The sequence below is a fragment of the Mchenga conophoros genome, linkage group LG11 (genome assembly GCF_057382185.1).
Source record: "Mchenga conophoros isolate Kocher_MC1m ecotype Shallow Benthic linkage group LG11, M_conophoros_male_GT1.1, whole genome shotgun sequence".
Taxonomy (NCBI): domain Eukaryota; kingdom Metazoa; phylum Chordata; class Actinopteri; order Cichliformes; family Cichlidae; genus Mchenga; species Mchenga conophoros.
In genome coordinates, this window is record NC_140536.1 from 39,820,206 (window position 1) to 39,846,428 (window position 26,223).

A 26,223-nucleotide genomic window follows, 5' to 3' on the forward strand; every position below is an offset into this window, starting at 1 on the left:
CGCCTTACATAAATATCACTCTGCATTATGAATATTCAAGCCATGAAGGTGATATAATTGTAAACACTGGGGTTTACCATTATGCATGAATTTCTTTTTGAAACTGTGAGCAGAGTCATGCTTCAGTACCGCTTGAATGAAAACATAGAGTTTAATGAGGTGAAAACAATTTAGCTCCCGAAAAGAGACAAATTTGCATCATTAAAAACCTTTTAACCCTCCAATTAACCTATTTCTATGAAACATAGCTGCTTTGACTTGTAGGACCTAAACTGTATGATTCTGACGCTGAGTGACTGCATTATTAACAGTGACTGAGAAATTCCATAAAATACACTTTAAAAAAAAACAATGATCAAACTATGTTAATATTCCTTTTTTGGATATGTTTGTACTGCTGACTAAAAGGTGATGATAACCTCAATTCCCCGAGGATCCCGAAAGCCCCAAACCCTCTGAGCATGTTTTGATTTTTGGATGATTTAATTCACAAATATTTGAACCACTTTGTCACAACTTCAGCAAATAACCCCATTTTTATTAGCTCATTATAAGGCTCTGTGCTCTACATGTATTCCTACACTAAGTTGTCCTTAATTAAATTATAACAAAAGAGGCCCAACAGGAAATTTGTGCTCATGGACCCCCAACAGGTTAATCCGGCTGCAGTTACCACAGATTATTAATTTAAAGCCAAAACTGCAGTTTTCAAATTTCTTTTGTTATCATCTGGACCACTGTGTACCAACATCAGAGAAAGCTGTGCTCTAAGACAGGTTAAAACAAACTCCTATTACCAGTGTAGTTCCTCTAAATTCCAATGCAACAATGGGTTTAATGACCACCATGTTATACGTTATATGCAGCATACCTGCTTAGAGTAGAGATGGACCAATCCGATATTACATATCGCTATCGGTCCGATACTGACGTAAATTACTGGATCGGATATTGGAGAGAAATAAAAAATGTAATCCGATCCATTAAATATCAAAAAAGCACCTCACAAAACTTGCAACATGGCGTAACTCGGCTCATAACCATAGCACGTCAGAGCAGTGTGCTCACGTGATAGAGCGGCTGTGTGTATTTGTAGCCTCCCTACCAAACCGGCATTTCATCTCCGAGGAAGTGATCCCAGAGAGAAGTAAAGCAAGTGTGTAAGTTCATCTCTGAATGTTTGTAAAGCATTCCAGCGTTAAGCTTAACAACCGATTTATGGAGCGCCTCTTCTCTCTCCTTCCCTCTCCTGTTGCTACTTCAATCATGAAACTGATCAATGATCAGCTGATCGGCTTTTCTGTCGCAAGTCCATCTCTCTTCTTTGTTTTTGGCCCACTTTGCACCAGAAAGAGGAAACCAGCGGCTGAACAGCAGCAGCACGTTTAACCTTGATAAGCTATTGTTAGAATGTATTTAATATTACTTTCTACACCAGGATCCTTTTCTATGCAGCTGACAACTGGTAACTGTGCAGGGGCGGATCTAGCAAAGTTTAGCCAGGGGGGCCGATAGGGCATTAACAGGGAAAAGGGGGCACAAAGACATACTTTTCTTTCTTAATCTCATTTAAAATGTCTAGCTTTTAATAAATAATTATCTGAATCTTACACCCAAAGTTTTAATCTGATGTAAAATATATAGAAGTCCATTACTGTATATAGTAACTGTTAAGTCTAATAAACCCTAGTAAGCTATAGTACTTTTTCCTTTGGGAAGATACCATCTGTGCAGTCTGCAATTCTGTTGAAGAAAGATGTTGAATCTATTTAGTTGAATCTATTTAATTATTCTATTTAATTATTCTTGAAAAATAATTTATTTCTCTGTATTTTTTTTTCCACACTGCATCAAATTAAAGTTGATTACGTTGATTAAGCATCATGAGGTGGAGGGTGGGGGGTGGTTCCCTATTTTTTTTTTTTTTTTGGCTGGGAGTTTGAAACCCTATTAGTTAGGTTGCTTAATATTTCTGTTAAATACTCTTTAAAATACCAGAATAGGAAGGATGGAGTAGGTTTAAGTTTATTAGATTGATCATTTTAGCTGAACTATGAAATATTTTGGGTGCAGTGTATTTTTTACATACAGGTATAACAGAATAGCTTTAGTGTTGTTGTTTATTTAAACTTGAGTATGAACTTATACAAAATGCAGCAAGATATTAAAAAAACAGTTTTATTGATTAAAAAACACTATATCGGATTCATATCGGTATCGGCAGATATCCAAATTTATGATATCGGTATCGGTATCGGACATAAAAAAGTGGTATCGTGCCATCTCTACCTTAGAGATTTTTACATCTGACAATCAGAAAGCTTTTAAGGTAGTTAAATAACCTTGATGAGATGAACTGTGCTGATAAAAAAGCCAAATCAACATCCAAAAGGTGGAAACTATCTTTTTCACCTCATGCAGTAACTTTGCCTTAAATAAAGCTCCCCTTTATGACCTGGCTTGTGAAACAGCCTTAGCTAATAAAAAATTGTGTGCATCCAGAAATAGAAGAAAAATGCGGATCCCAAATAAGCCGTGACATCAGAACTATTACTATGAAATATTAAACCATCAAGGGACTGAAACAGGGGTTGGGAACAGATCACCGAAAACATCACCATCTTTTTGTATGTGACCTGGCCCTGTAAGCAAAGCAGCACAAAGTGAATGCTTATTTATGGGTATCTAACACCAATGTACTCTGCCTATCACCAGGAAGAGGCTTAAAATCAGATCATGGGAACACAAATATTGGCAACGTAACAAGAAAAACTGAAGGAAATGCAACATCTGTTGTTAATTAACTACATATATATTCAATAATGATTCAGCTGGTCCTGTTTGCGCTTTCCAGAGAATTTAAGTTTCACAAACCAGTGATCCACACAGTGACTTCACACGCGGAGCTTATTTGTCATTACAGAACGAACAGAGTGGGCTCAAGGAGGCTGGCTAGTAAAACAAATCAAAACGAGGCATGATTGGCTGTATCCTTATCCTTTGGTCGATTACTTCATCCGAGGGTGGCTTGTTGAGTCATGCAGAAAGCTGCTTTGCTGCCGCTCCCTCTTTGGATTAAAAGAATAATTCACTAATGTCTCTGAATGGTGAGGAGCTGGGATTAGGGATTACAGGACTAGAGAATGGAAGGGATTTGGGGGTGCCCTGCAGGGGGGAGGTGATGATCTTGGGGAGACTCAGACAAGACAATGTCTCGACAGCTGTAAGAAAACTGTAACCTAAATTTGTAGTGTAACATGCCATTTATACCGTAAATCATAATGAAACATTGCACTTCATTTTCAGAATGAGTATGTGCCAGTTCTTTCCAGTAAACCAATCACAGAGAACCTCCCAACTGATCTCAAACATAGAAGTAATGTTCTCGACATGACTCTTACCGACTGACACGTTCAGCCGTCAGTTGGTAAATAGTGGAATTTTTTTCACTAACGTCTCTGCTACTATATCTCCTGCTAGTTTTGCTATAAGCCACTAATTGATAATGAAGTGTTTTAATAGAAATTTACATTGGAAAACTGTTTCTTTTAGGCAGGTAGTAGTTTTATTCGGAGGAAAAAAAGATAAATGAATAATGATAAATAAATAAAATGGCTCTTCAGTCTCTTTTGGCAGAGACACAAGTCATATCAGGCTGTGACTCAGACTAAATTTGTTACGGCGATGGTTTGATTTAGTACTCTAGTTTATTACATTTTCCTAGATCCAACTTTCTGCTCAAATGCAATAGTAATGGTTCCAGTCAAAAATATTTTTCCATGTTAAGACGATAAGATTTCCTAATTAACTGACTACTGTATCAGAGACCAAGGCCTAGTCAGCTCCAATAGAAAAGAAAACATTATGCACAATGAGTTTTTAATAAGCACAAGATATTAAAAAGGTCTTCTGCATGACATATTTATCTGAAGAGAGATCATATCTGCTTTATAAGAAAAGATCGTATCAGCCTGGAGTTTAATATTAATATTGAGTCTGACTGCAATATTCACCATTTATTATCTGCACTCATAAAAAGGACTGACATCACATTTATGTAACCTGTTTTGGGCATGCACTAATTCAAGTCACCAAAGTTGAGTCACCAATGATCCCCACACAGTGAATAAATGCACTGTTGGTCCTGTAAGGAGCTTTGGCTAACAGCCTCCTCCAAAAAGCATATGTGAGGATATCTGCGAGGATCTTTGCTGACTGCTGTTAATCTCAGATGGTGAGGCTGTGGGCATTTTAATCTCTAAACGTTTTCCTGAACACTCGGTGTTATCTCCACTTACACAGCGAGAAGTTCGTTAAATCTCATTGCCACCAAAATTTTATGACTATGACGAGATGTCTGACCAAAGCAAACACACGCCCTTAGATAGTCAGAAGCTGCAATCTAATAGTGGCGTCACTTCACAAGTGCAGAAAAAAAAGAAACATCTGGCTACTGAATATTTTGGTAGAGAAAAAGATTAAAATATCTGAAAATTGTAACTGCCCAAATGACATGTTTAATTATTGAAAAACTACCACAAAATTACAAATAATGAGCCTTGAATATGATAAATAAATTAAAAAATTAATAAAATATGAAAACTGTAGAGATAGACTGGCAAATTTATGATTTATAATTAAAAATATCACATCAGCACACATAAGTATAGGACCATAATTCACCTGACTATGTCACTTCAAGTTTAAAGCTGCAATATCATGAGATTGGGGCCTGTTGTATGTAAGTTCAGTGTGCGGTCTTATCATGCTTCTGGGATCGTGAAAACCTGCAGATACTCCCTCAGACTCACAATTATATTCACTGTATAGTAAACAAGATCACACAGTATGTTCAAAGACGCAATACACTGCACTAAAACAAACTAATCCAAATAAGCGCACGTGCGTAAGGCTCCTTCCAAGCGGTCCTGTCATCATTAGGCAGTAGGCTGTCACATCAGCTGCAAGGTATTTGACAGGTGGAAGCCTTCAGTTTATTCAAAGATTCTTTTCTGGCGCTGCAACATTGAGCTGCATCTTTGAAGCTGCGGTCATTCTGGGGCTAATCCCTCCAGCAGTCCCTCAATGTACTGCTGTTTAACACATCAACTGAGCAGCCAGGGGATAATATGCCAAAACCACAATCTCTCTATTGCTCCCTCACACACATTAAAGAAATGGGCTTCACAGTAACTACACAAAAACATTTTACATGCCTAATATTTGATGCTCACTAGAAAATTAGGATTTAAGATGCGTGCATAAACACACTGCCTTTCGTTTGCTTCCCATATCTCGTGCTCTTTGTCTACACACACCTGATGGGAATAGACTCACCGCATGACAGCTTGTCCACATGAGCACAATATCTGAGACAGACAGACAGTATTCGACATAACATACTCCTCCTTTAGCTGCTGCAACAAACCTGATGAATACAAACCGTACAGGCTGAGAAGCAGACAGTAATGGCTACAGCACAACCGTAGATAATGACAGCAGGGTGATGGTGAGAGATGATGACAAGGGAAGAGAAGTAACACAGTGACAGAGGGAGGGGGGGAGCTCAAAGAAAAACTAAGGGAGGGGGTGACAGTGTGAGGGATGGAGTGAGATGGTGAAAAAGCCAAAGTAAGAGTGACAAAGAGAGAGAGAGAGGAGGATACTTTCATGGTCTATGAAATACTCTTGGAGTTTTACTCTCACTATGTCTGTCAGTAGCCAAAGTGAAAAAAGTACACTGCAAAGATCTCCTATCCACTCTGTACTGTCAGCTGTCAGTCACCTTAAATCTAACACTGTTTCTGCTGGATAATATTACAGTATGCTTCTGGTTCAACAGGCAGTGCTTAAAGACCACTGGTGTGTGCATGCTTGACAGCATTTGCAATTGGTACCATTCAACTTACACAAAATTGCATTAAGTCTCCAAGAGGTTGAACTACTATGATCAGATCAGATCCAGAGTCTGTGACGTGTTTTGGAAGAATATGTACACTTTAGTTTCTAGTTCCACATTTAATATTCAGCTGTAGTCAACTGTACTATCAGTGCTTTGCAGTATCATAGGTACACAGGTCTCCACAAACATGTTGAATTAGCAGGGTGATTTGTCGTAGGCTTTCACCGACAGTAATTGCAAGGAGTCGTGACAGGCATGACCGAGCCTTTAGGACAAACATCTCTAATGACTTGTCACTTTGTTACCATACGGGATGTAAAACAGCACTGACATAATTCTGTTGTGAGATATGAGTAATGACAGGACATTACGGAAACTGGATCTTAACATTGCTTCATTCTTGGCAGCTGTTTATGAGCCAGAAAAGCGTCATTCTGAATAAAAATGGAGGATGGGTGGAGCACAAAAATTACCGAAGCTGAGGCTGGCGTCGTGCCAGTCTCAAAAATTTTGGAGCTTGTCATTTGACAGTTTTTAGTGGAATAGAATAGAATAGATCTTTTTCCGTCACTGTTATAAGCACAATGAAACACAGTATAAGTCTGATTTGTAGGATTCAAAGAAAGAAATGAGTTCGGTTAGTTAACATTTTGTTATATGACAGTTTTTCTTATATTCTCAGTTCTTTGCACAAAGTAGATTTGTAATCAGCTCTCCTCACAATCTTTTGGGGTAACTTTACACAGATCTCATGTAGCCAGTATGCCGATATCCACTAAGCGACTCTACAAGAGCCAAACCTCTAACTTAAAGCCTGTTCTCTACTCTGCACAGTGAACTTTTCACCAGCAGTTTGCATCTCTAAAGCTTGAAATCAATGTGGATGTGCACTCGCTTTACTGACAGCTGATGCACTTTACTGACTGACTCTGCATTATTCAGAATAAGCATTTTTTTCTTACATCTTTACATATGCAATGTTGTGCAACCCGCCTACAGTAATTAAAAAATGAGTAAGGCACAGCCACAAAGTTTCTCATACTGTATCACCAATGAAAAAACACTCCAAAGAAGAGTAGAGCTGTTGCTTTAAAACTGTAGTTGCTTTAAAACTACTTGAAGACCTGTTCCTCTACACATGAAAGATAACTTTGAGCCCACATTCCAACTGCTAGACGCTGAGTACAGAAGGCTGATCTACAAGTTGGCACACTCAAACTTGTTTATGCACAATAACTTCTGCAGACAGAACTCATGCGGTCTGCTGTTTGAGACCACAGTGGTGTCAATGTGCCTCACTGTGCATCTGTGGACTGGGCTCCAGTTAAGTGCAATTGTCTTCCTTTCAATGGCTCATTAGCTTAATTGGATTAACGAGGAGGAACCGTTTGACAGACAGCTGGTTAAGGAGCTGCGTCTGTGACAGCCCGAGAAAGTAAGTTCTGCATCACATCGGTACACGGCATGTTTATCCCACAGTTGTTCTAATGAGCTGCAGGTAATGTAGAAAATTCACAATTTATACAGAATAAATATTTGCTATTCAGTGGTGGTATAAGTCACCTGAAGTACTTTAGCATTTTTAATGTGCACGATATCCACAACTAAATTAATAAATGGTATAATCAGGCTATGACTTATTGCCTTGTCTAAGACTCATACATAAGCGTTTCATTGTTTATGTTCATGCCTTCAGAACATAAGAGGAAACTTAAGAACAAAAGGACCAACGTTTATGTAAATGCTGTTACAGAGCTGTTTACCTGTGGGCTGCGATAACCCAGTCTGTGTATGTGTCATTAAAAACTCAGATCTCATTATGATTCGCCGATGATAGAAGCACAACCTCCAACAAAACTAAAAACTAAACATAGAATTTCCATAACACATCAAAGCAGCCACTAACAGTTTCATCACACAGTCAGTTCAGTAGATGTTCTATTGCTTTTAATCATGTCACTAGTGACATCTTCAGTTCTTTTATTGCACATTCAAAACTCACCATTTGTTGCTTGGACCTTTTGATGGTGTGGCTTTGCACCCTGCACTTTCTAGGATTAAGAAATGTTCAACCTCAGCTTTCACACCAAGAATAAATGGAAAGTTCTCAAAGTACACAGAAGAAATAAATTCACCCACAAATCAGCCGAGCAGGGTACATCATAGAGATCGTCAAAGGTTTAGAGCAGATACTAAAATGGACAAAAGGCCTGTTTTACAGTATCATTTTCTCAGTGAATCACACCTCTAAAATTTGGTTGACATTTGAACTTTGGTATTAAGCTGAAAGTTGTCTCATCTTATTTTTAAATCAAAAGTGAGATTCGTGAGTTCATGAGTTGATAACATGGGGATATTTATTTTTTTTTTTTGCATTTTAGCAGAGACTGTTTTGGAAATTGGTTTTCAAAAGTCCAACCTTTTGCCCCTGCTCAAAATAGTTTACTCTATAATACAGTAGGGTTTGCATTAAAAAGAAGAACTTAACCGAACGGCCTTATACCCGAGTAATGCCACAAAACTGGTTAACCTAAGCTGCAAGGTTCAGTCAGAGAGCGTCAGTACAGGATTTTGGACTCTGTCAGGGTCTGAGACACACCAGTTGAGGCTCAAATGAGAAACCACCGAAATAAAAGAGCCTTTGTTTGTTTCCCTCCCACTTCAAATGAGACAATTAAACAGCATTACGCAAGATGACGCCTCACGCCGCATGTCTGTGAATCTGTTTATGGTTGTGATTTTGAGTGTGTATGTGTCTGTGCTGTCTCTCTGCCAGCACAGCCCACTGGTAATTGGGGTGGCTTCCAGCTCCCCCAGTGAAGGGTGTGGATGGTCATAATGAGAAGAGAGAGTTCGGCTTTAGTGTGTGTGTGCGTGCGCATCAGACTGATTGTTAGGGGGTGATGGCGCCTCAAGGCCAAGTGCTGTTAGCCTGTTCTGGCGAGCTGCCGACCCTCAGGCTTCGCCCTTTGTTTAACCCAGATCAGTTTGGAGAGAGGAAGCCACTAAACCACCCACAGACCTAGGGGACTCCGACTGGCCTTGACAGACTGTAAAGAAGAAGTTGATTGATAGTGACAGTTAGGGCCCGCCAGTCACTTTGGTGACCCAGAGTGGACTTTGAAGGTGAAAGGTTGGACAGTGGACAGATGACATAGAAAGGCTTGTAAGCGTCCGTTTAAGCACTGTGGTGCTAAACTGCCCATGATGCTGTTTTGGTGTGTCTACATTACAGTATTAGCTTAAAATTTGAAAGCATGTAACAGATTATCTGTAATCACTTGCTCTGCCAAGAAAAAAGAAAAGGAAAATTGGAGGCAGTGTAAGTTTATTCATCAGTCATAAAGTGCTGTGGAGTTGGGTTGGATGTGGTGGGCAGATAAAAAATATCTACGAGGGGAGGATCCTTGCAAAAAGCGCACAAAGTAGTATTTGTGTGAACTAAATAATGCAAATTGTATTGAAAAAGGGAAATCCTGAAAAAATCAGCATCTCTTTAAAACGAACTAAAGGTGAATAATTACATGGTGCTAGTGGGAAGAGAACTGTTTCTCAAATGGTATTAGTACTCCATATTCTCAGTCTTGGACTCTGTTACGTAGCTATGAGTGACTAATAGTTGAGTGACTAAAAAGTGAATATCTATTTAATTTTTACTGGATCTTCAAGCAGTCCCTTGGATCATCTTTTGTCTGTTTATGGCCCTTTACTTGACTTTCGCAAATAGAACTCATTGCATTAAAAAAAAAAAATCCTGTAACCTACTAAATCACACAATTTTGTTATTTTGATTGAAACTTCTCACATTTATCTGTAAATATTTTAGCCAAAATCTAATCCAAAGGTGAACAACACAAACATCTACAGAAACAAAGATTGCAAAGTAGCGTAACATAACAGGCATGTTGCTGTTAAAAGGGAATTTTTTCCCCTCTACATATAATATTTTGTGAGGGGTTTGACATACCAAAAGCATTTGAAAACCAATAGACTGAAAAATAACACAAAAACTGACATGAGTTTCTAGTTTTACTAGGACAGTTCACATTTTTTGCTTTCTTGACAAAAAATGCTTTCACTTTGAATACACCCTTATCTAGGTGGAATATTTGCCATTCATTTTTCATAGTTTATTGGATTAGTCATTATGGATTTAAAAAAAACCCCACTACAAATAGTATCTTTGCCTTAAATAAAGATTCATTAAAAACACAGCAATCTAACTCCAATTTGATCATGTAGTCATGATAAAACCCGAATCTATCCCCAAAATGGTTTTCCCAAGTTGTTAAAGGCAAAAAACAGGACTTTGGTGTTTTTCTAGTAGTGACTGGATGTTATTCACAGGAATGAGATGATTCTGTGAAGGCGCTGGCACAGAAGTGACCACAGAAGAGACCAGTGAAGCCCAGTGAATGGTGATGAAACAGAGTGACTGAGAGCCTCTTTAACTCATTCTCATTGATCCCAGCTTCAAATACCTGAACCACATGAGAGCCACAGACACATTCCTCATCTCTTATCCCATTCCCACACTCGTTCTAACGAATGGGACACAAGGCCTCTTTATCTTTACTCGTGCTGCTCATTAATATCGACATAAAGCAGCGTTCTGCACTCTGCAACTGTTTTTCCTCACTCTCTCTTATTTTTCACTCATCCATTTCCTTTCCTATTCTCTCTGACCTGCCATCTCCTTACATGCTCCTAACCTCCCCACATCTTACATCATAAATATTACTCATCATGTCATCCCTTCCTCCTTCACTTTCCCTTTCATTTGTGCAATTCTTCCTCTCTATCACCGTCTCTTAATTTTCTCTGATTCACACTGATTTCTCTTTTCCAGTCTGACGCTGCCTTTTTTCCCTTCCGTCGTATAAATCCTTTCATTTCTGATTCTACAGGTGGTGGGATGGAGGAAGGATGTGTTGCCATGGATACACTCTCAGCCTCTCTAGGGTTGATGTAGTGCTCTGAACCCAACAAGAACGACATACATACACATAAAACATACACTAACACACTCATGGACAAACACACACACATGCACACTAAATAATACAACATTTGTCTGTGAAGGTTGATCTCAAAGTTTTGTGCACATTTGCTCACACATGAGCTTTTCCTCCACCTCTTTTCATTTCAGTGACAGATTTGGTACAAGTCCATATACGCATCTAAAGTTACACAGTTTGTTTTCCTCCTCTGCTGCAACAAATATGGGTTTATGAGAGCGCAACAGCACACTCAACACCCTCATCTGAAATTTGAATGCCAAATTTTTTGGTATTAATTTATGAATGGTGAGCGGGAATTTCGTACAACAAGGATATCTGCTGCATCATTTTAGGCAGTTGCATTTAGGTGCCTTGAGCAATGAGTGGATGATTTCAGTCTGCTAGTAATTTGTTACCATTGTACAAGGAGTAGCTGGATGTTGCATGTGGACCTTGTTTCTGTCACTAGTATTGAAAAATGGTCAAACACTCGAAGCAACTTGCCCTCTGCTTCCCATGGAGACTACAAAAAATGTCATTATAAAGACTGCAGCCAGATCAACCTTAACTCCCACTACAACCAGCTCACTCCAACTGTCTCACTCATCCACACCCAACAAGTTTCTTATAAATTGGGGTCAAGTATTAAGTTTTGTATCTCATAGTTTAAAAGGGAGAGAGAGAATGATCAGAACGCTCCTCTACAAGGACAATTTATTTCAACGCTTGTAGAAATTTCAGGTCAAATAGCATTGTGTTCAACATATAGCATTGTGTGAATTAAGCAAAGATCACACAAAATCATTGGTACTGACAAAAGAGGCAAAAAAATGATTCAAACTGTTTTGACATTTACTAACTCAAAGTCAACTTACTCAGCTTGTAGCTGCCATTAGAATGACACAAACAGGAATTTTCTTATCTTATGTCCTTTGTCTCTACCTTTCAAACTCCTTACATATATTTCAAAAACTGAAGTGTTTTTTTAGTGTTTTGTTTAAATGACAATGATCTGGTTAAGTTTGTTTATGTGTAAATAAAATGTGTCTTGATGGAAAGTCATCAAAGGTATGACGCCTGTGAAGGTTCTCAGTCACTCAGGTCATCGTAGTCTAAGGAGGTTGGAAAGAAAAGCGTCTGGACTTCCTTAAGTTGCTTGAAGACGTTTCACGTCTCATCTGAGAAGCTTCTTCAGTTCTAAGGTCAAACAGTGGAGGGTTCCAGACTTGAGCCCTGTAGGAGTGTCCCCCCAAGAGGGTCAAGGACCCCATACTGATCCTCTACCTAATCACATGAGCCAAGGTGTGAAAACGGGTGTAGCTCGCATTCAGCCAAGGTTTCGGGTCAACTCATTGTGAAACCTGGCCCTACCCTATCATGTGAATTCCTAAGGTCAACAGGCCCAGGATGTGAGTGGGCGTTAAGGTGTCTGGGCAGGGATCTCAAAACTGGGTTATAGATGGCAGACAGTAGGTGTCGTAAGCCACCGCCTCTGTTCAAAGATGGTCGTTCACAGTGGACATAAATGGTATGACTTTTGTTTTTTTTAATTAATGGGATAACAATAAACATCTTTCAATGGTCCAAACACGTAGCCAATCACAGCAAGAACTCCATGCAAATGCTAGATAGTCTGTTTTGGAAAGCTTGGGAAATATTTAAATATATAACTTTAGGAGTTAAATTGGGTCTGGGTTCACCAGCTTGCAGAAGACGATGAATAAACATGAAAAAACTGATGTTTTGACCCATCCATCCACCCCAGCCTACTCCCCTCATAGTTATTACAAAAGGCAAACCTGTTTATTTTGCATGAACCACAATGCTGCTGCATGCATGAATGAATCAGTCAGATGTACACAGATCAGCATTTACTGTTAGCAGGACCTATATCTATCTGGACATTGTAATATAAGACTCTGATGCTGCAGACCCTGTGCTCATTAGTGTCAGAAATACTGGATTTAAAATGTTTTTGTCATGTTACCATGACAATTTCCCAAAGCCTGAAATCAGTTTTATTAAGACTAACTCTGATTAAACAATTTATTTAATGTCCAATCACTTAATGTGCTTGATTGGTGATAAAGACTAATTGCCTGCCTGCCTTGTGTGATACTAGAGTTTACTGTCATGCAAATTTGACCGTAAACTGTGAAGCAAACATCACACAATAGGAAAAAAAAAACCACTATGTAAACTATATAAACCCAGCTGCATAATTATGTCCTTTCCTTCCTGGTTGTTAGCCACGACAGGTGTGTGTGCGTCTGTGTATACGCTCACAGTGGTGTGTGATGGGCAGACTGAATGTTAATATGACAACCTGCAGTAGAGGCGGGAATGCGCACAGCCAGCTAAGGAGAGCTGGTGCACGAGCATGAACTCAGTGACTCGCATCACCAAGGACACGCTCTCAGACAGGCAGTCTAGCACCTACATAACACATTAAAAACAAACACATTTTAAGAGAGATAGACAGTAGAAAGCTGCTACTCTGTAGTACTGGTAACACAAAGAGACAGGTGCAAGCCTACACACAAGCGAAAAAAGATCTGATTCATCTTTCATACATTTTTCACCTTTTGCCTCACACACACACTACCTGCATAAAGACAGAAACATGTAAATTAATGTTCAAGGGTATGCAGAGTTTGAGTGCGCCAACTCAGCACTGCAAAGGAAAAAAAAAGCACACATCCTGTATCATATTGTCTTTGAGGGGGGAGAAAGGACAGAGGCACCCAATGACTGTCAAACTGCTCATGAAACTTTGTCAAGGATTTTCATGACTCTCTTTAGTCAAAAAAGAAAAGGAAAGGAAAAAAACGGCAGAGGATCAATGCCAAGGACGGTTACTGACAACAATCACACCTGTGAGTCAGAGCTGCAGCAAAAACACCTGGGCACAAGGATGATGACATAAAAGGGAAGAAAATGAAAATAGAGGGACACAGGTGAGCTTTAGCAGTTTTTATCTGTTGCAAGATTACCAGTTTCACCATATCAAAGGCAGACCGTTCTCACTCCAGCATATCAGTTTAATTCTTCTCATTATTCTGTGGCAATTTTTAAAGCTTCAAGGCTATGTAAGAATATTTTTCCCATGTTCCTCTTTGTAAACCCAACCTATGTTGGGTACTTCAAACAGTGCAGTGTTTTAGCTATGAATGCAGGTGACTATTGCGTTAATTTATATTACATACTGTACTTGTCCTGATACAAATAAACATTACACTGCAAAAAACAGACGTCAATGAACACCACCAGCCTGGAAGAAGAAATGTCAGATGTGGGCTGTAATTCACAGGTTGTGGAACAAGGAACGGCGAGTGTAGGTGGACTCTGTTAATTCTGCTGCACTTGTGGACTCACTTTCTGAGCTCTTGTTTGAAACAATAATATGAGCGACACTAAGGAGCAGCTGTTCCAAGTGCAGAGGTGGGTGGTTTATTTAAATGCGACAGCCCTGAGACTGGGCGTCTTAATAAGTATGGCAAAAATAACTCCGCTGTCACTTTGGTGATTTTGTCTACAAGAACAAATTAAGTCATCGCACCAAATGTGTGGAACTGATGCAGTAAATTTGCACGTTCAATCACACTCCAACCAGCGAAACCATTTAAACTACCATCAGTGAATAAATGTGATTACATTCAGCAGGAGGTCTGGTATCGCACTCTGCATTTATCTTCATGTTGAAGAGTTTTTCTTGCAGTATTGCTGTTGTTCAATTTTTTAAAAGCCACAACTTTTCTCAAATAAACACAAGAACCTTTAGAAATATGAGACTGACTGCCCTTCCAGAGATATCCAACAGTTTCTGAATCAATTTATAATTTCTTTACTATGCATAATGAAAACACTCAGTGGAAGTTCACATAAAATAACTCAACATACTTTGCGTTCTATTTTCATAGCTTGCTGCTCCATTTGGCTCAGTGTCTGCTTTTAAGGACATTATTCACTCGTGACCTCAATAAGCAAAATCTGACATTTAGTTTTATTAACTTAACAAATTATGCTTGTGTCGTGATGTATCGCTGAAACTATAAGCAAACTGGTACCACTTTGCCTGGAACATACAACACACATTTTAGACTTTTTGTCCTTTTTCACTGGGCATTGCTACTTTTCGACAAATCACACACACACACTTTTGTGTAGAGGACAGTCTGTCTGCACACACACAGCAATGCCAATAAAGCCTGGACAGCAGCTGGTCGGGTCAAGCCCGTGGCCACCTGCGTATGCTAGCAGTGATCTGTGGGCAGATCCAGGTGTGAGGATATTTCAGGTAAGATTAGGATCATATAGGTTCCTAACAAACAGATTTATCTGGGATGAAACACATAATAGCCAATGACATGATAATGCTTTGTACATAAGTCATCACATGTATAACTGTATTCATATAACGCTTCCTATACTTGGGATGCAACTTTGCATTATTTCCACACACCACCAAACAGTAAGTAAGAAAGAAAAAATGCTAAAAGTATCAAACAGTACCTTTAAAATACTGCAAAAGTGCACAACTTCAAAAGTTAACATAAAAGTTTCATAACATCCTGCTTGACTTATATCGTAAACTGTGGGCAGATTCACTTTGTGCTGAATACTACTTTAATCAAATATCCATCTGTGCCCTCATGTCAGCCACTGAAATTCAGATCTGTGGAATATCATCACTGTCGGTCACTGGGATATGTATGCTTCATAATACCAGGGGATGTTGCTTTGATATCAGCTAGCCTTAAATCAGCTGACAGGAGCAGATCGGTGTAATACTTTCAGCAGGGCTGACTCTGTGTTATAATTGGCCCCGAAATCCAACTGAAACTTTTCAAAGATTTGGTTATGTTGCAAATATGTAAGAAACTGATTTAAAATTATTTTTCCAAGACTTCGAAGAGGAAGAAAAGTTAAGACATAGCTTGGTAGCTGTTGGGTAAGATGGGGTCTAGCTGGTTGTTCTTCACTTCAGCAGGGGTTGAACAACTGCCTGTTTGAAGAGAAATGATAGACCTAGAAGTGCTGATGAAGTTTATTTTTTAAGATTTCAAATGAGACTTAAATCTTGTCCTTTTCCCATTTTCTTTCTGATCTTCTGCTAAGAGCTCTAGTGGCGTCACTGATCCAGGGTGACTGTTTAGGCCTGGGATTCTTCGGTTTATATGGAGTATGATTCTCCATAACTGAGGAGCAAGTGGTGTTTAATAAATTAGTAAGGTCCTCAGTGCTGGGATAGGGCAGGGGAGCCTGTACAGTCCAAATATCTAAGGCGGCTTTGAAGGCCCCACAAAAACTGTTAGCAATGGAGGATTTAATATAATGTGACTGGCGGAAAGGGAGATGTGGTTTTTGTAGGGGAGAGAGGGAGCAGCACATCAAAAATGACAGAGAGCTGGTCTGATAAACAAGCATCAGTTATGTTTGGATTAAAAACTGGAATACCAGATAACTAGGTCTATGGTGCAGCCCAGTTTGTGAGTGTGTGCAGAGGGATGTGACCTTTATATGAACTGATGTGAGTCTCATACAGAGCATTAAAAGGCAAGTAGTATTGTTAATGATATGCATCACATCCAATGCAATATGCAATCCATGTTTTTAATATGTTAAAGCTTTTTGTGTCACTTTTGCTAAAGCATCAAAATAAAGCTACTAAGTGTATTACAGGAAATAACACAGTCACAGTGAAGTCACAAGCCCTGGTACTCCTTCAGTCAGTGCCAAGCCTGGATAAATGAGGAGGGCTGCATTGGGCATAAAATATAGAATAGAGGAAAATGATATGCTGGGGTTACCTCACAAAGCGATCAGCTGAGAGAAGAAGTTGAAAATGAATCATTTAAAAAAAAAAAAAACATCTTCAGAGTGTTGCATCACAGATTCCTTGTTCTGATTCAAGGAAGACAAAATGGATATCACTGCTGTCTTTTCATTTTCTGTCACTTTACTAACAAGACCGCTTGTCGCGGCTAATTGCTTCCTGAACTCTGCTCTTTATACACAACTGCAGCGTTTTGGAAACGCCAGCCATCAATCCTGGCTGCTCTGCATGTCCACGACACACTCATGCCAGCTCAGATAGAAGATATGATGCAATATATAAAATCACATCACTTTCTGTACTTTCTTATAAAACCTGGAGTGCATATGCAAACTCTGAACATGTAACAAGCACCAAGGCTAACTGTATATGAGCTGCAAGGTGGCATGAAGAGATGAAGACTGCTTCTATGTGCTGAGTTTAGACACTATTGTTTCTGGAGCCAATACTAAATTGGCTCCACTGGAAATCAAACACTGCGCCGAGTATGAAATCATTATCCAGAAATAATGAATAGACAGTACAAATAATGATAACATCTACAAATTAGAGCTGGTAATAAAAGACTACGTCCACTCTCAGTGGACACAGACACACACATGCATGTATGGTCAGTAGGCGGAGAACCACCAGACTTGGCAAGAAATGTAAGCATTAGCCAAAAATCCAACCAACATTTTGAACTTAATGGAATTCAAAGCGCGATCGCACATTATGCCCGTGATATGAACACACTGTTCAGTGGATGTGTGTGGTTTCCATGGAGACCAAAAGGTGGAGGATGAGCAAGTGCAAAGCCATTGTTCACCAATAACCAGAGCATAGACGGAGTAAATTTTGTGTTGCTTGCTTTTTAAAATAAAGAGGCTGGACTGGGTTAGTGGAGTCATGGAGGGAGGATTTGGCTTGAAGATTAACCCAGTGCACATCAAAGATAATCTGTCAACATGCAGATATGTGTCAGCAGGCCAGAAGAGAAGAGACACTGAGAGAGGAGGGGGGAGATGAAGGGAGAGCATAAGATGAGGAAAGGCTGCGTAGATTCATGAGATTCATTACAGAAACAAGCGCTGGACACCGTTACGCCATCCATCACATATCAACCACCTGAAATGCTCATAGGGGATGGGACGACGGGAGAGACGGCGACATAAAAGTGTTAAACACACAAGAGGGAGGAGGATTGCAAATGGCCACGGGAGAAAAAGACGACAGCAAATGAGTGACGGGTTTCTGGTCGGCTGTCATCGTCTCAGCACAGTTGGCCTTGGTCGTCTGAGCATCAGTCACAGATGTGGGGCAAGCTGCCGCCTCCTTATTCACCGGTGAAGCGAGAAGATGTGATGATGATGATGATGATGATGTGCGTGTATGTGTGGATGGAGAAGGAGGAGGGGGAAGGATTGTTAGCCCAAGGTTGTTTTATGTTGTCTGCACCACATCAGCTGACCTGTTTTTGTTATCCATCCACTTAAGGTTGAGCTGACACCAAATGCCTGCTATAGTGTGGACAAAAGACCCTAAATGAGTTATTGGTACTCAAGTTGAGTTTAAGGTGATCAAACTGTATTTTATTACCCTAAAATTCTTAGCTTGACCCACAAAGGTGATGATGAACAACAGCTGCTGAACGAATTATATTTTCTTACTGACATTTGAGGGCTTAAGAGGTTGAATCATTAGCTCATTAGCACCTGGTGCTAAACTAATATGGTGAATTTGGGAAAGAATATATGTGTTCATCATGTTTAGCTCAAAGCAGTGCTGCCCCTACACTCTAAAACAGATGATAGTGTAGCTGTGAGGAGATTTTTTAATGATTCCACTGCAATAACTGATTAATATTGCCAAAAAGATTTAAGTTTGGAGTCGTGATGCAATATCAATACACACCTTTAAGGGAACTTCTTAATATTCTGACAAATGTGCATACAGCAAAGACACCACTGAGTTACTGCGCCCAGATTAGAAATAGTTCCAGCAAATAATTTTAGAGATGCATGTAGTTGAATGTTTTTAACTTTTGGGGGGGGGGGGGGGGTTCCAGTTGTCCTAGAAAGCCTTGCAGCATTATTAATCCTCACATATAACTTTGCTTGGGATAAATACATTTAAAAAAAATGTTCATTTAAATGAATCTAAAGCTCTATCATCAATGTGCATTACATTGCATGGGTAAGGTTTGAAAAACTTTTAAAATCCTTTAAAAACTGGTTTTCATCATCACACTTTAGTGTGACAAAGCAGGAGAAACGGCCTGCTTGCATCCATGACATTGGTGCGGGAAACTGGAACAAAGGCTGCTGAATGAAATGACATAATTTGGTCGGAGGGTTAAGTCATTATTTTTGTTCGGCTGCTGCTGAATGTGTAGAAAGCTTCCAGACACATTTATGGATTTTGCTCAGTATTAAACAGGCGGACAATAAAATATGTGGCTTTAACCTCACAATCACACTCCATGAATTTCAGCGAGCGTTATGAAAGGAATCAGCCAGATTATATTAGATTATAACGCCAGACTGATTCCATCTCGTGCACGCTCCTGCATTATTAATCTGACAGCAATGTAGCTCGGCCGTGCGCAATGAATCTCAGACAAAGACACACACACACAGGCAGAGGCAGAGAGCTTTCTTGTCTTTTTTAATGTTTTTTCCCCTTCCTCTCTGTGTATCAGAATGTCCGTTCAGATCCCTTCATGAATTATTCATCAGGTCCCCCCCGGCCCTAATCCTCGCCTTTGTGTCGCTGTAGTGCCAGTGCGCCTCCAGGGAACCGGTTTACTGCATCGACTGGACGCTGTCACTGCCACAAATCTCTAAATTCTCTCAAAAATGTTCCTGCTGCTGCTTAATGTGTGCCCGCAGTGCTCAAAGTGATGATTTACTGAGTTGATTTGTCGGTGACTGACGTCCAAAATGCCGCCGTGTCGGTGCATCGGCATGTCTTTAATGCTGGAGCCAGTTAAACGGTTTTTAAACCCTCCCCTGCTGCATAATGACTTACATTGCTTGCAACACTGAACACTGAGAACATATAGTCGTATACTTCTATGACATCCCCATATAAGCCCTTCCACAGACTCACGGTAATATTTTAACTTATGTCTTAACACCCCCTCTTGCGCCGTGTCCGTATGGGTTTAAATTGACCCAGTTGTTGCCTCCTCTGGTGTTTCCATAATATATTCACGAGGACTTAAATTGCCGACTCGTGCGTTTATCCTGACCTGATTTTGCTTTATGCCATTTTTGTTTCTCGTAGCATCTCCATGACATCCCCACTGGGACCTGTGTTCAATGGTGAGCTTTCCGTGACCTAATCAGGACATTTTCTCTCCTAAAATGTAAAGATTCACACGAAATTGCACAGGAAGCCCTACAGCGTGATGTCCAGGTGACAGCTGTTTTACTGTCAATAAAATGTATATATTTATTTAACATATAGCCCATTTTCGACGACGCATCCTCCGAAATCAGATTTATTTCAGATTGCATTGATTAGAAAATGACCAATAAAACGTTATTAATATGGCACCCAACTGTAGTCTATTGAGTGTGAAGTGTTGCCTAACCTACAATCAGAGCCTCACTGACCTCCTTTCTGGCTGCCCTGTGGGAGTGTGTTAAGGTACCCTGACTTGCTGCAGCAGCAAGAAATTTAACAAAAAAAAAGAATGGAAGAAAGGAAAAAAAAAAAAAAAGAAAAATCAAGGAATAAAACATTTTGAGGTGATTAAACTGGACAGTGAAGGGCAGTTTCTTACCGCGGACAGACAACGGGATCAAGTGCAGAGCCAGGACGCACGACAGCAGCGTTAGTCTCCAGCATCCCGTGCAAAAGATCGCTTGCTTCTCCTGCATCCTTGCTGTAGAGTGATAGGCTTTGATGGTCAGACGAAAGAAGAGAGAATCCTTTTTGTTATAATTTTAATAACAAGAGAGTTCGGTGGAGGTTGCAAAAAGTAATCCGGACAAGTGGAGCTGCTGATTTGCGTGCGGTCTAGACTCAAGCCTCCCCGCGCTTCTCCTCCATAGCCGCTTGGTCTCAGCTGTCTCCGCGTATCTGCTCCGTTCTTTCACTCGCTTGTTCAACGCAGTGAGGCTGGTTACGGCTCCATCGCCAAAAAGCGGCGGTCGGAGACGGCGGTGGTGGGGTGTTGGTGGTGGTGGTGGTGGAGGCGGGGGTTACTTTTGGGGGAGTAGACGCACGCCGTGGCTCGGTTTAGCTCGGAACGGATTGGTGCTTTGGGCACTTTGTGACTGAGAAGGGAACAAACGTACGGCGGTGTGCAGTGCGCTCGGCAGCCTTCTCATCATCTGGGGAGGAGAAAAAAGGGCCGGTGATGCCCCCCTCCTCTTCTTCCCTACGCCCCCATCCTCATCCCTCCTCCCTTCCCTCCCTCGTTCATTTCCCCTTGAAGTCTCCCTACTCCTACTCCCCTCATCCTCCGGTTTCCTAAAACTTTCCCCGACTTTTTCTATCGCCAAAGCCCTTTTATCCATCTTGCTTATCCATAAAACATTTTGTCTCCCCCCATGTATACATCTCCTACAATATTCTTCCTTCCCTCATATTCCATTTCGCCCCCTTTCCAGACCCTAAACCTCTACTTTTGCCCATTATTGCTGCCATCCTTACAATTTTCTCTGGCATTATTTTCCTCCTCACTAAGTCAAAAAAAATCTTAAAACACAAACAGAACAGAGCAAGATGTATGGTAAGTTCAAAACAGTTAAAACGCTATGGATACTAATCTGTGCTTGACATAAATTGAAGTTCGCACAGCCCAGGCAGCTACAGGTTTAGTTTATGATTCCTAAAGAAGTGCTTTGACATCTAGGGGAAGCATCCATCCCCAAGTTATCAGCTAATCAGCTGTAGTAACTCACTAACTGATGGTACATTTACTGCACACATTTAGCTTGGAGGACTGATTCAGTCTCCTTCACTGAGCAAAGAGGCCTACTACACCTGATGCTGGTCTTTTGTTGCCTAAGCATCTCCCACTAGCACGCCAACCATTCCCAGTACTGCTGAATCTCCCACAGACCACATAAATCTGATGGACTACACTTTCCTCAAGCTTTTTATATATATATATATATATATATATATATATATATATATATATATATATATATATATATATATGTTTAATCCTGGCAGCTTCCTCTTCTTCAAAATTCTTGTCTTTGTCTCTATTCTTTCTAAATCCATCCTCTCTCAAAACACATTCCCTCCTCCTTTCTCCATTCATTTTGAACTCTTTTTTCTCTAGTTCCTCATCCTAAGGCACTTGCCCTTTCCCCTTTTTTCTAAAAACAAGTGAATCCTTTTCTGGGTGACTCTTTTCTTACTCTCCCAACTTTTCCACCTCATTTCACTCTTTTTTAAGGTCAACATGGAATGTTGTCTTCCCATTGTTGATGGTTTATTCTTTCCATACTGTTTCATTCACCTCTCTTCATCACCCCCTCTTTTTAATGCCTTTGTTTTTTGTCCTTCTTCCTCTGACTCATTATACATACATTAATTCATGTATTTATTGCAGAATATATCTCATTCTTCATTTTTCCAAAAACCTTTCCCATTCTTGTTAAAACCTTTTATTCTCATTCTTTAAGAAAGTTTCCCTCCTCTTCTTCACTGATTAAGTCAAAGCCTCCTTTTCCTTCAATAAACATTTTCTTCGATTTTCCACCTGCATCCCAAGACTTCTCACTTCTTCCCCGAGAGTCAAAGTTTTCCTCATCCATCACTCTTCCATTCCCACTTTTCTTTTTCTAAACTTTTCATCACCTCCACCCTCCTTCCAACCCTTTCCCACAGGTTGCGATCATTTGCTATTCATCTGATCATGCTGGATCTCAATAGAAGTGCACTCTTCACTCTGGCCACTTTTTTTCCGACGAAGGAGATCAGTCACTATCGAAGGAGCTTTACTTTCCTTTGTTCACTGCATATGCGTCTCAGAGAGAATGAGGTAGTTTGAGATCATGTTAAAAAAAAGTGTAGTGCAGTCAAAACAACTAGCTTTGTTTGATGGTGTGACACAGAGACTCAAACAAAAGAGGGGGAGTAGGCCTAGAGGAGGGATGGGGGTGTCTGCGGTGAAAAGAGGGGGATGCACATGGTGATGAATGCCCAAGGGCCTTGGGGGTAATGATCGTGGTGGGGGTCGTGGGCATTCTTCCACACAAAAACAGCATAAAGGAAGAGAACGAGGCTGGGCAACAGGAGGTGTTTTGTGCTTGGGTGTGCATGTGTATTTATATTTATACATATATGTGTGTGTTCTTGTAACACTACTTGGCTGCTTATGTGCATCTGTGCATTTGAAAGCAGCAGCAATGGCAGATTTTGGATTTTTTACTAAATGTTTAGCAGAATAGAAAATGTGTGCAGTGAATTGTGAAAAGTGGGTCACAAGGACAACTTGGCAGCTTTGATTTAAATAATATAAAATATTACAGATCCAGCATGTAACAAAGACCTATCCTCAACCAAAATACTCTTCATCTCCCTCTCTCCTTCCACCTCCTGCAATGACCCACAGAAGCTTCAGTGTACTCATGACCACAACAATAATGCATCCACACTGCTGACCTTTCTGTTCATTTCAGCTTTCATCTGATTTTCTGGGCGACTGCTTTATCTATTCCACTGTGTGATGCCACTGACAGCAATGCTGGACAGAGAAGAAATAACAAAAGTTGCCCTATCTGGTATGAAAATTCATTTCTGGTGCATTTCAGAACAATCTTTCACCAAAACGAGATATCTCCCAAGTCTAATAAACTGGTTTATTTGCCTTTTCACCAGTGTTTTCTTCATCTCATTCAGCTGTTTGCATTAATGTTGTCAGTTGGCAGGCTGAATTATTGGTCCAAAATTCATCATTTTTATAAACTAATGATTTTGGAAGATGCAATAAAGGAGAACTAAGGTGTGCAAAGCAAGATTTCCACGCTAACAGTCTAAGCATGCTGGTGTTTCATGGGTATCATGCCCATAGTTTAGCAGGATAACATATCAGATATGGCCTATGGTGAATATGTAGCATTAGAGTTAGAATGAATCCTAATCAGGACCAAATCTCAAAGTAGAAAAACTAAAGAGTTACATTTCACAGATTTTTGTTTTCTCCACATTGTGAAGAGGTAACCTTAAGTTACCAACAATGAAGAGATTCACATTTTGGCAGATGTAGGTCAAGTAATTAATTAATAGAGAGGTAAGTAATAGTATGAAACAAAAAGGATTAGGTGTTATGCTGCTCTGATGAGTACTGCTTCATTTTCCTTATTTGTTTAATTTTTCTTATTGAGGAAACTGGAGCACAGCACTGTTGTCCTCGGGATTCCCATATACTTGTTTGCCATTCGCCTAGGGACCATTTTTGACCCGAGGACAACACAAGGGTTACAATAGAACAAATTCCACAGAAGGCCCTACAGCAAGAAACCAGAGTTTGGTGACTATTTCATGGTTTGCCGTGACTTTCAGCTGGCTGTTGGGCACCAGATCTCGTGGAAATCTTTCCAAGAGTTGTTTTGATAATTGAATCAAAACAGCAAATGATCGACCTCATGATAGCACTTGAGGAACAAAAAGTCAATAAGATAAAAGGATTCTTATTCTGGGCACTCAAAATGTCCTCAATGTATTGTATGCATCATTTAAATCGGTGTGTAGAAACAGCACTGAGATAAAGTCGCACAAGTAAACATGGCAATTTCATAAAGCGTAATGTCATAAATCTGCTGTGAAAGGAGAATGTTCATTAAATTAGGATTAAAAATATAATTTAATATTTTTAAATTAAAAATCTTAAATGGTGGTGACTCAAATTTCCTGTTTGCATCAGTCGGAAACCCAGCTATTCATGAAAGTTTAATTGATCGCTAAAATTGTTGTTGAATTTCTAGTCAACAGGCTACTTGTTTACATAATTAAAAGTCTTCAAATGTACAAGAACTGGTATCACAGAAACTCCAACACAGTTTCTTTGGCAGCTGCAAACAAAATGTGTATCGATAGTAAGGTCTGATGTCTTCTGTTACAACGGGATAACCTTCATGTTCACTGTAAACAAGCACACAGATTAGGAACTACACATGAACATCAGCCTAATTCTGTCTGGACGTGTGGCATTTCCCACTGTTTTAGGGTCAATGCTTTCTACTATCGTGTACGTATCAGGGTCACGTGCTGTTGTTATGACAGTCCGGGCGCTTCTGTGTTATTAAACAGGAAACGGTGCTCATCAACACACAGATTAGGCCCATTTAATCTCTCGGTCAACCCCTGAAACAAAAGAAGCCTCCACCCCACCCCCATCCCCCCCGGCTCAGCACCTCTGATGGAATAATAAATGATATGGCATCCTGAGCATTACATTCTTCATCACCTACTCTTGTTTTCCTCCATCCTCCACTTGCTCTGTTGTCACAGTGCAAGCAGAATAATGAAAATCATTTCTAATAAAGTTGAACAACCAACGAGTTTCACATTTCCCTGCTGCAGTGTCATTTCCTTATCTAGAAGTTCCAGCCAAGAACAACATCCTCAAAATTTTGAAATAAAAGAGGAAAATATACACTTTTGGATGACTGGCTGGTGCATTATTCTGGCCCATAATAATAAAGACAGAAATCATTTTAGGACATGTATGAAAATAACTGTGCTGGGGCTTTGTGAGGGGACACGTACCCTGCCAGTTTAAGTCAGCATCTGCACAAGGTAGATGTAGTTGTGACCCATAAAGCAAATTGCTCACTGGCGGTGTTCCAAACAACTGGAGCTTCCTGAAACAAACGCCACAGCAGTCTTGTAAGTAATTGCAGACCTGGGGTTATTGTATGACCTATATCTCCATACACGCAGCGTAAATTATATCCAGTCTCATTAGGTTACTTTGACAAAGGGTGACGAGAGCAGAATCTGGTTTTGAAACCAGGAGAATGCTGCTTGGCATACATGTGAAAATAAGATGCTGTTTCCTGACTTATTGTTACAGATTTTGTAAGTCAGTCTTTTTAGAGTTGATGCTCATTCATTTTCTTGCCTATATCCTAAAAAAAACATTTGTGGTCCAAAAAGATGAGGAATAATTACTGTGTTTGATATACTTACAGATTTCATTTGCATGAGTTTCACACATTAAAAACATAAATGCTACAGTGTGACTGTTTTTATTACACATTAAAACACAAACAAATAGTGTACATATTTCAGGAGGGTTTAGGGAACAGTGTTTGAACAATCTGACAGCAGCGGGAGGAAAAGACGTGCAGCGTTGCTCCTTTGAACTCTGTATGTGGAGCATCCGGTCACTGAAGGAGCTGTCCAGTGCTGTCAGAGTTTCATGCAGGGGGAGGGAGGCTTTCTTCCTCAGTGAAGACAGAGAGAGAGCTCTTCTCTCTCCCCACACCTCCGTTATATCCATTGAGCATCCCAAGATAGAATGTGCTGCACCA

At 40.0% G+C, this 26,223-nt stretch overlaps 1 protein-coding gene across 8 annotated transcripts in view; it reads right to left on the minus strand.

Annotated features, from left to right (window-relative positions):
• The window catches only part of cspg5a (chondroitin sulfate proteoglycan 5a), a 62,644-nt gene extending 41,582 nt beyond the window's left edge, over positions 1 to 21,062 (minus strand). For all 8 annotated transcript variants that reach the window (XM_085293016.1, XM_085293014.1, XM_085293012.1 and 5 more), the window contains exon 1: positions 20,508 to 21,062. In XM_085293016.1, the coding sequence (XP_085149142.1) occupies positions 20,508 to 20,604 (97 nt within the window). In that variant the 5' untranslated portion in view covers positions 20,605 to 21,062. The remainder of the gene's footprint in view (positions 1 to 20,507) is intronic.
• Between the last annotated feature and the right edge of the window lie 5,161 nt (positions 21,063 to 26,223).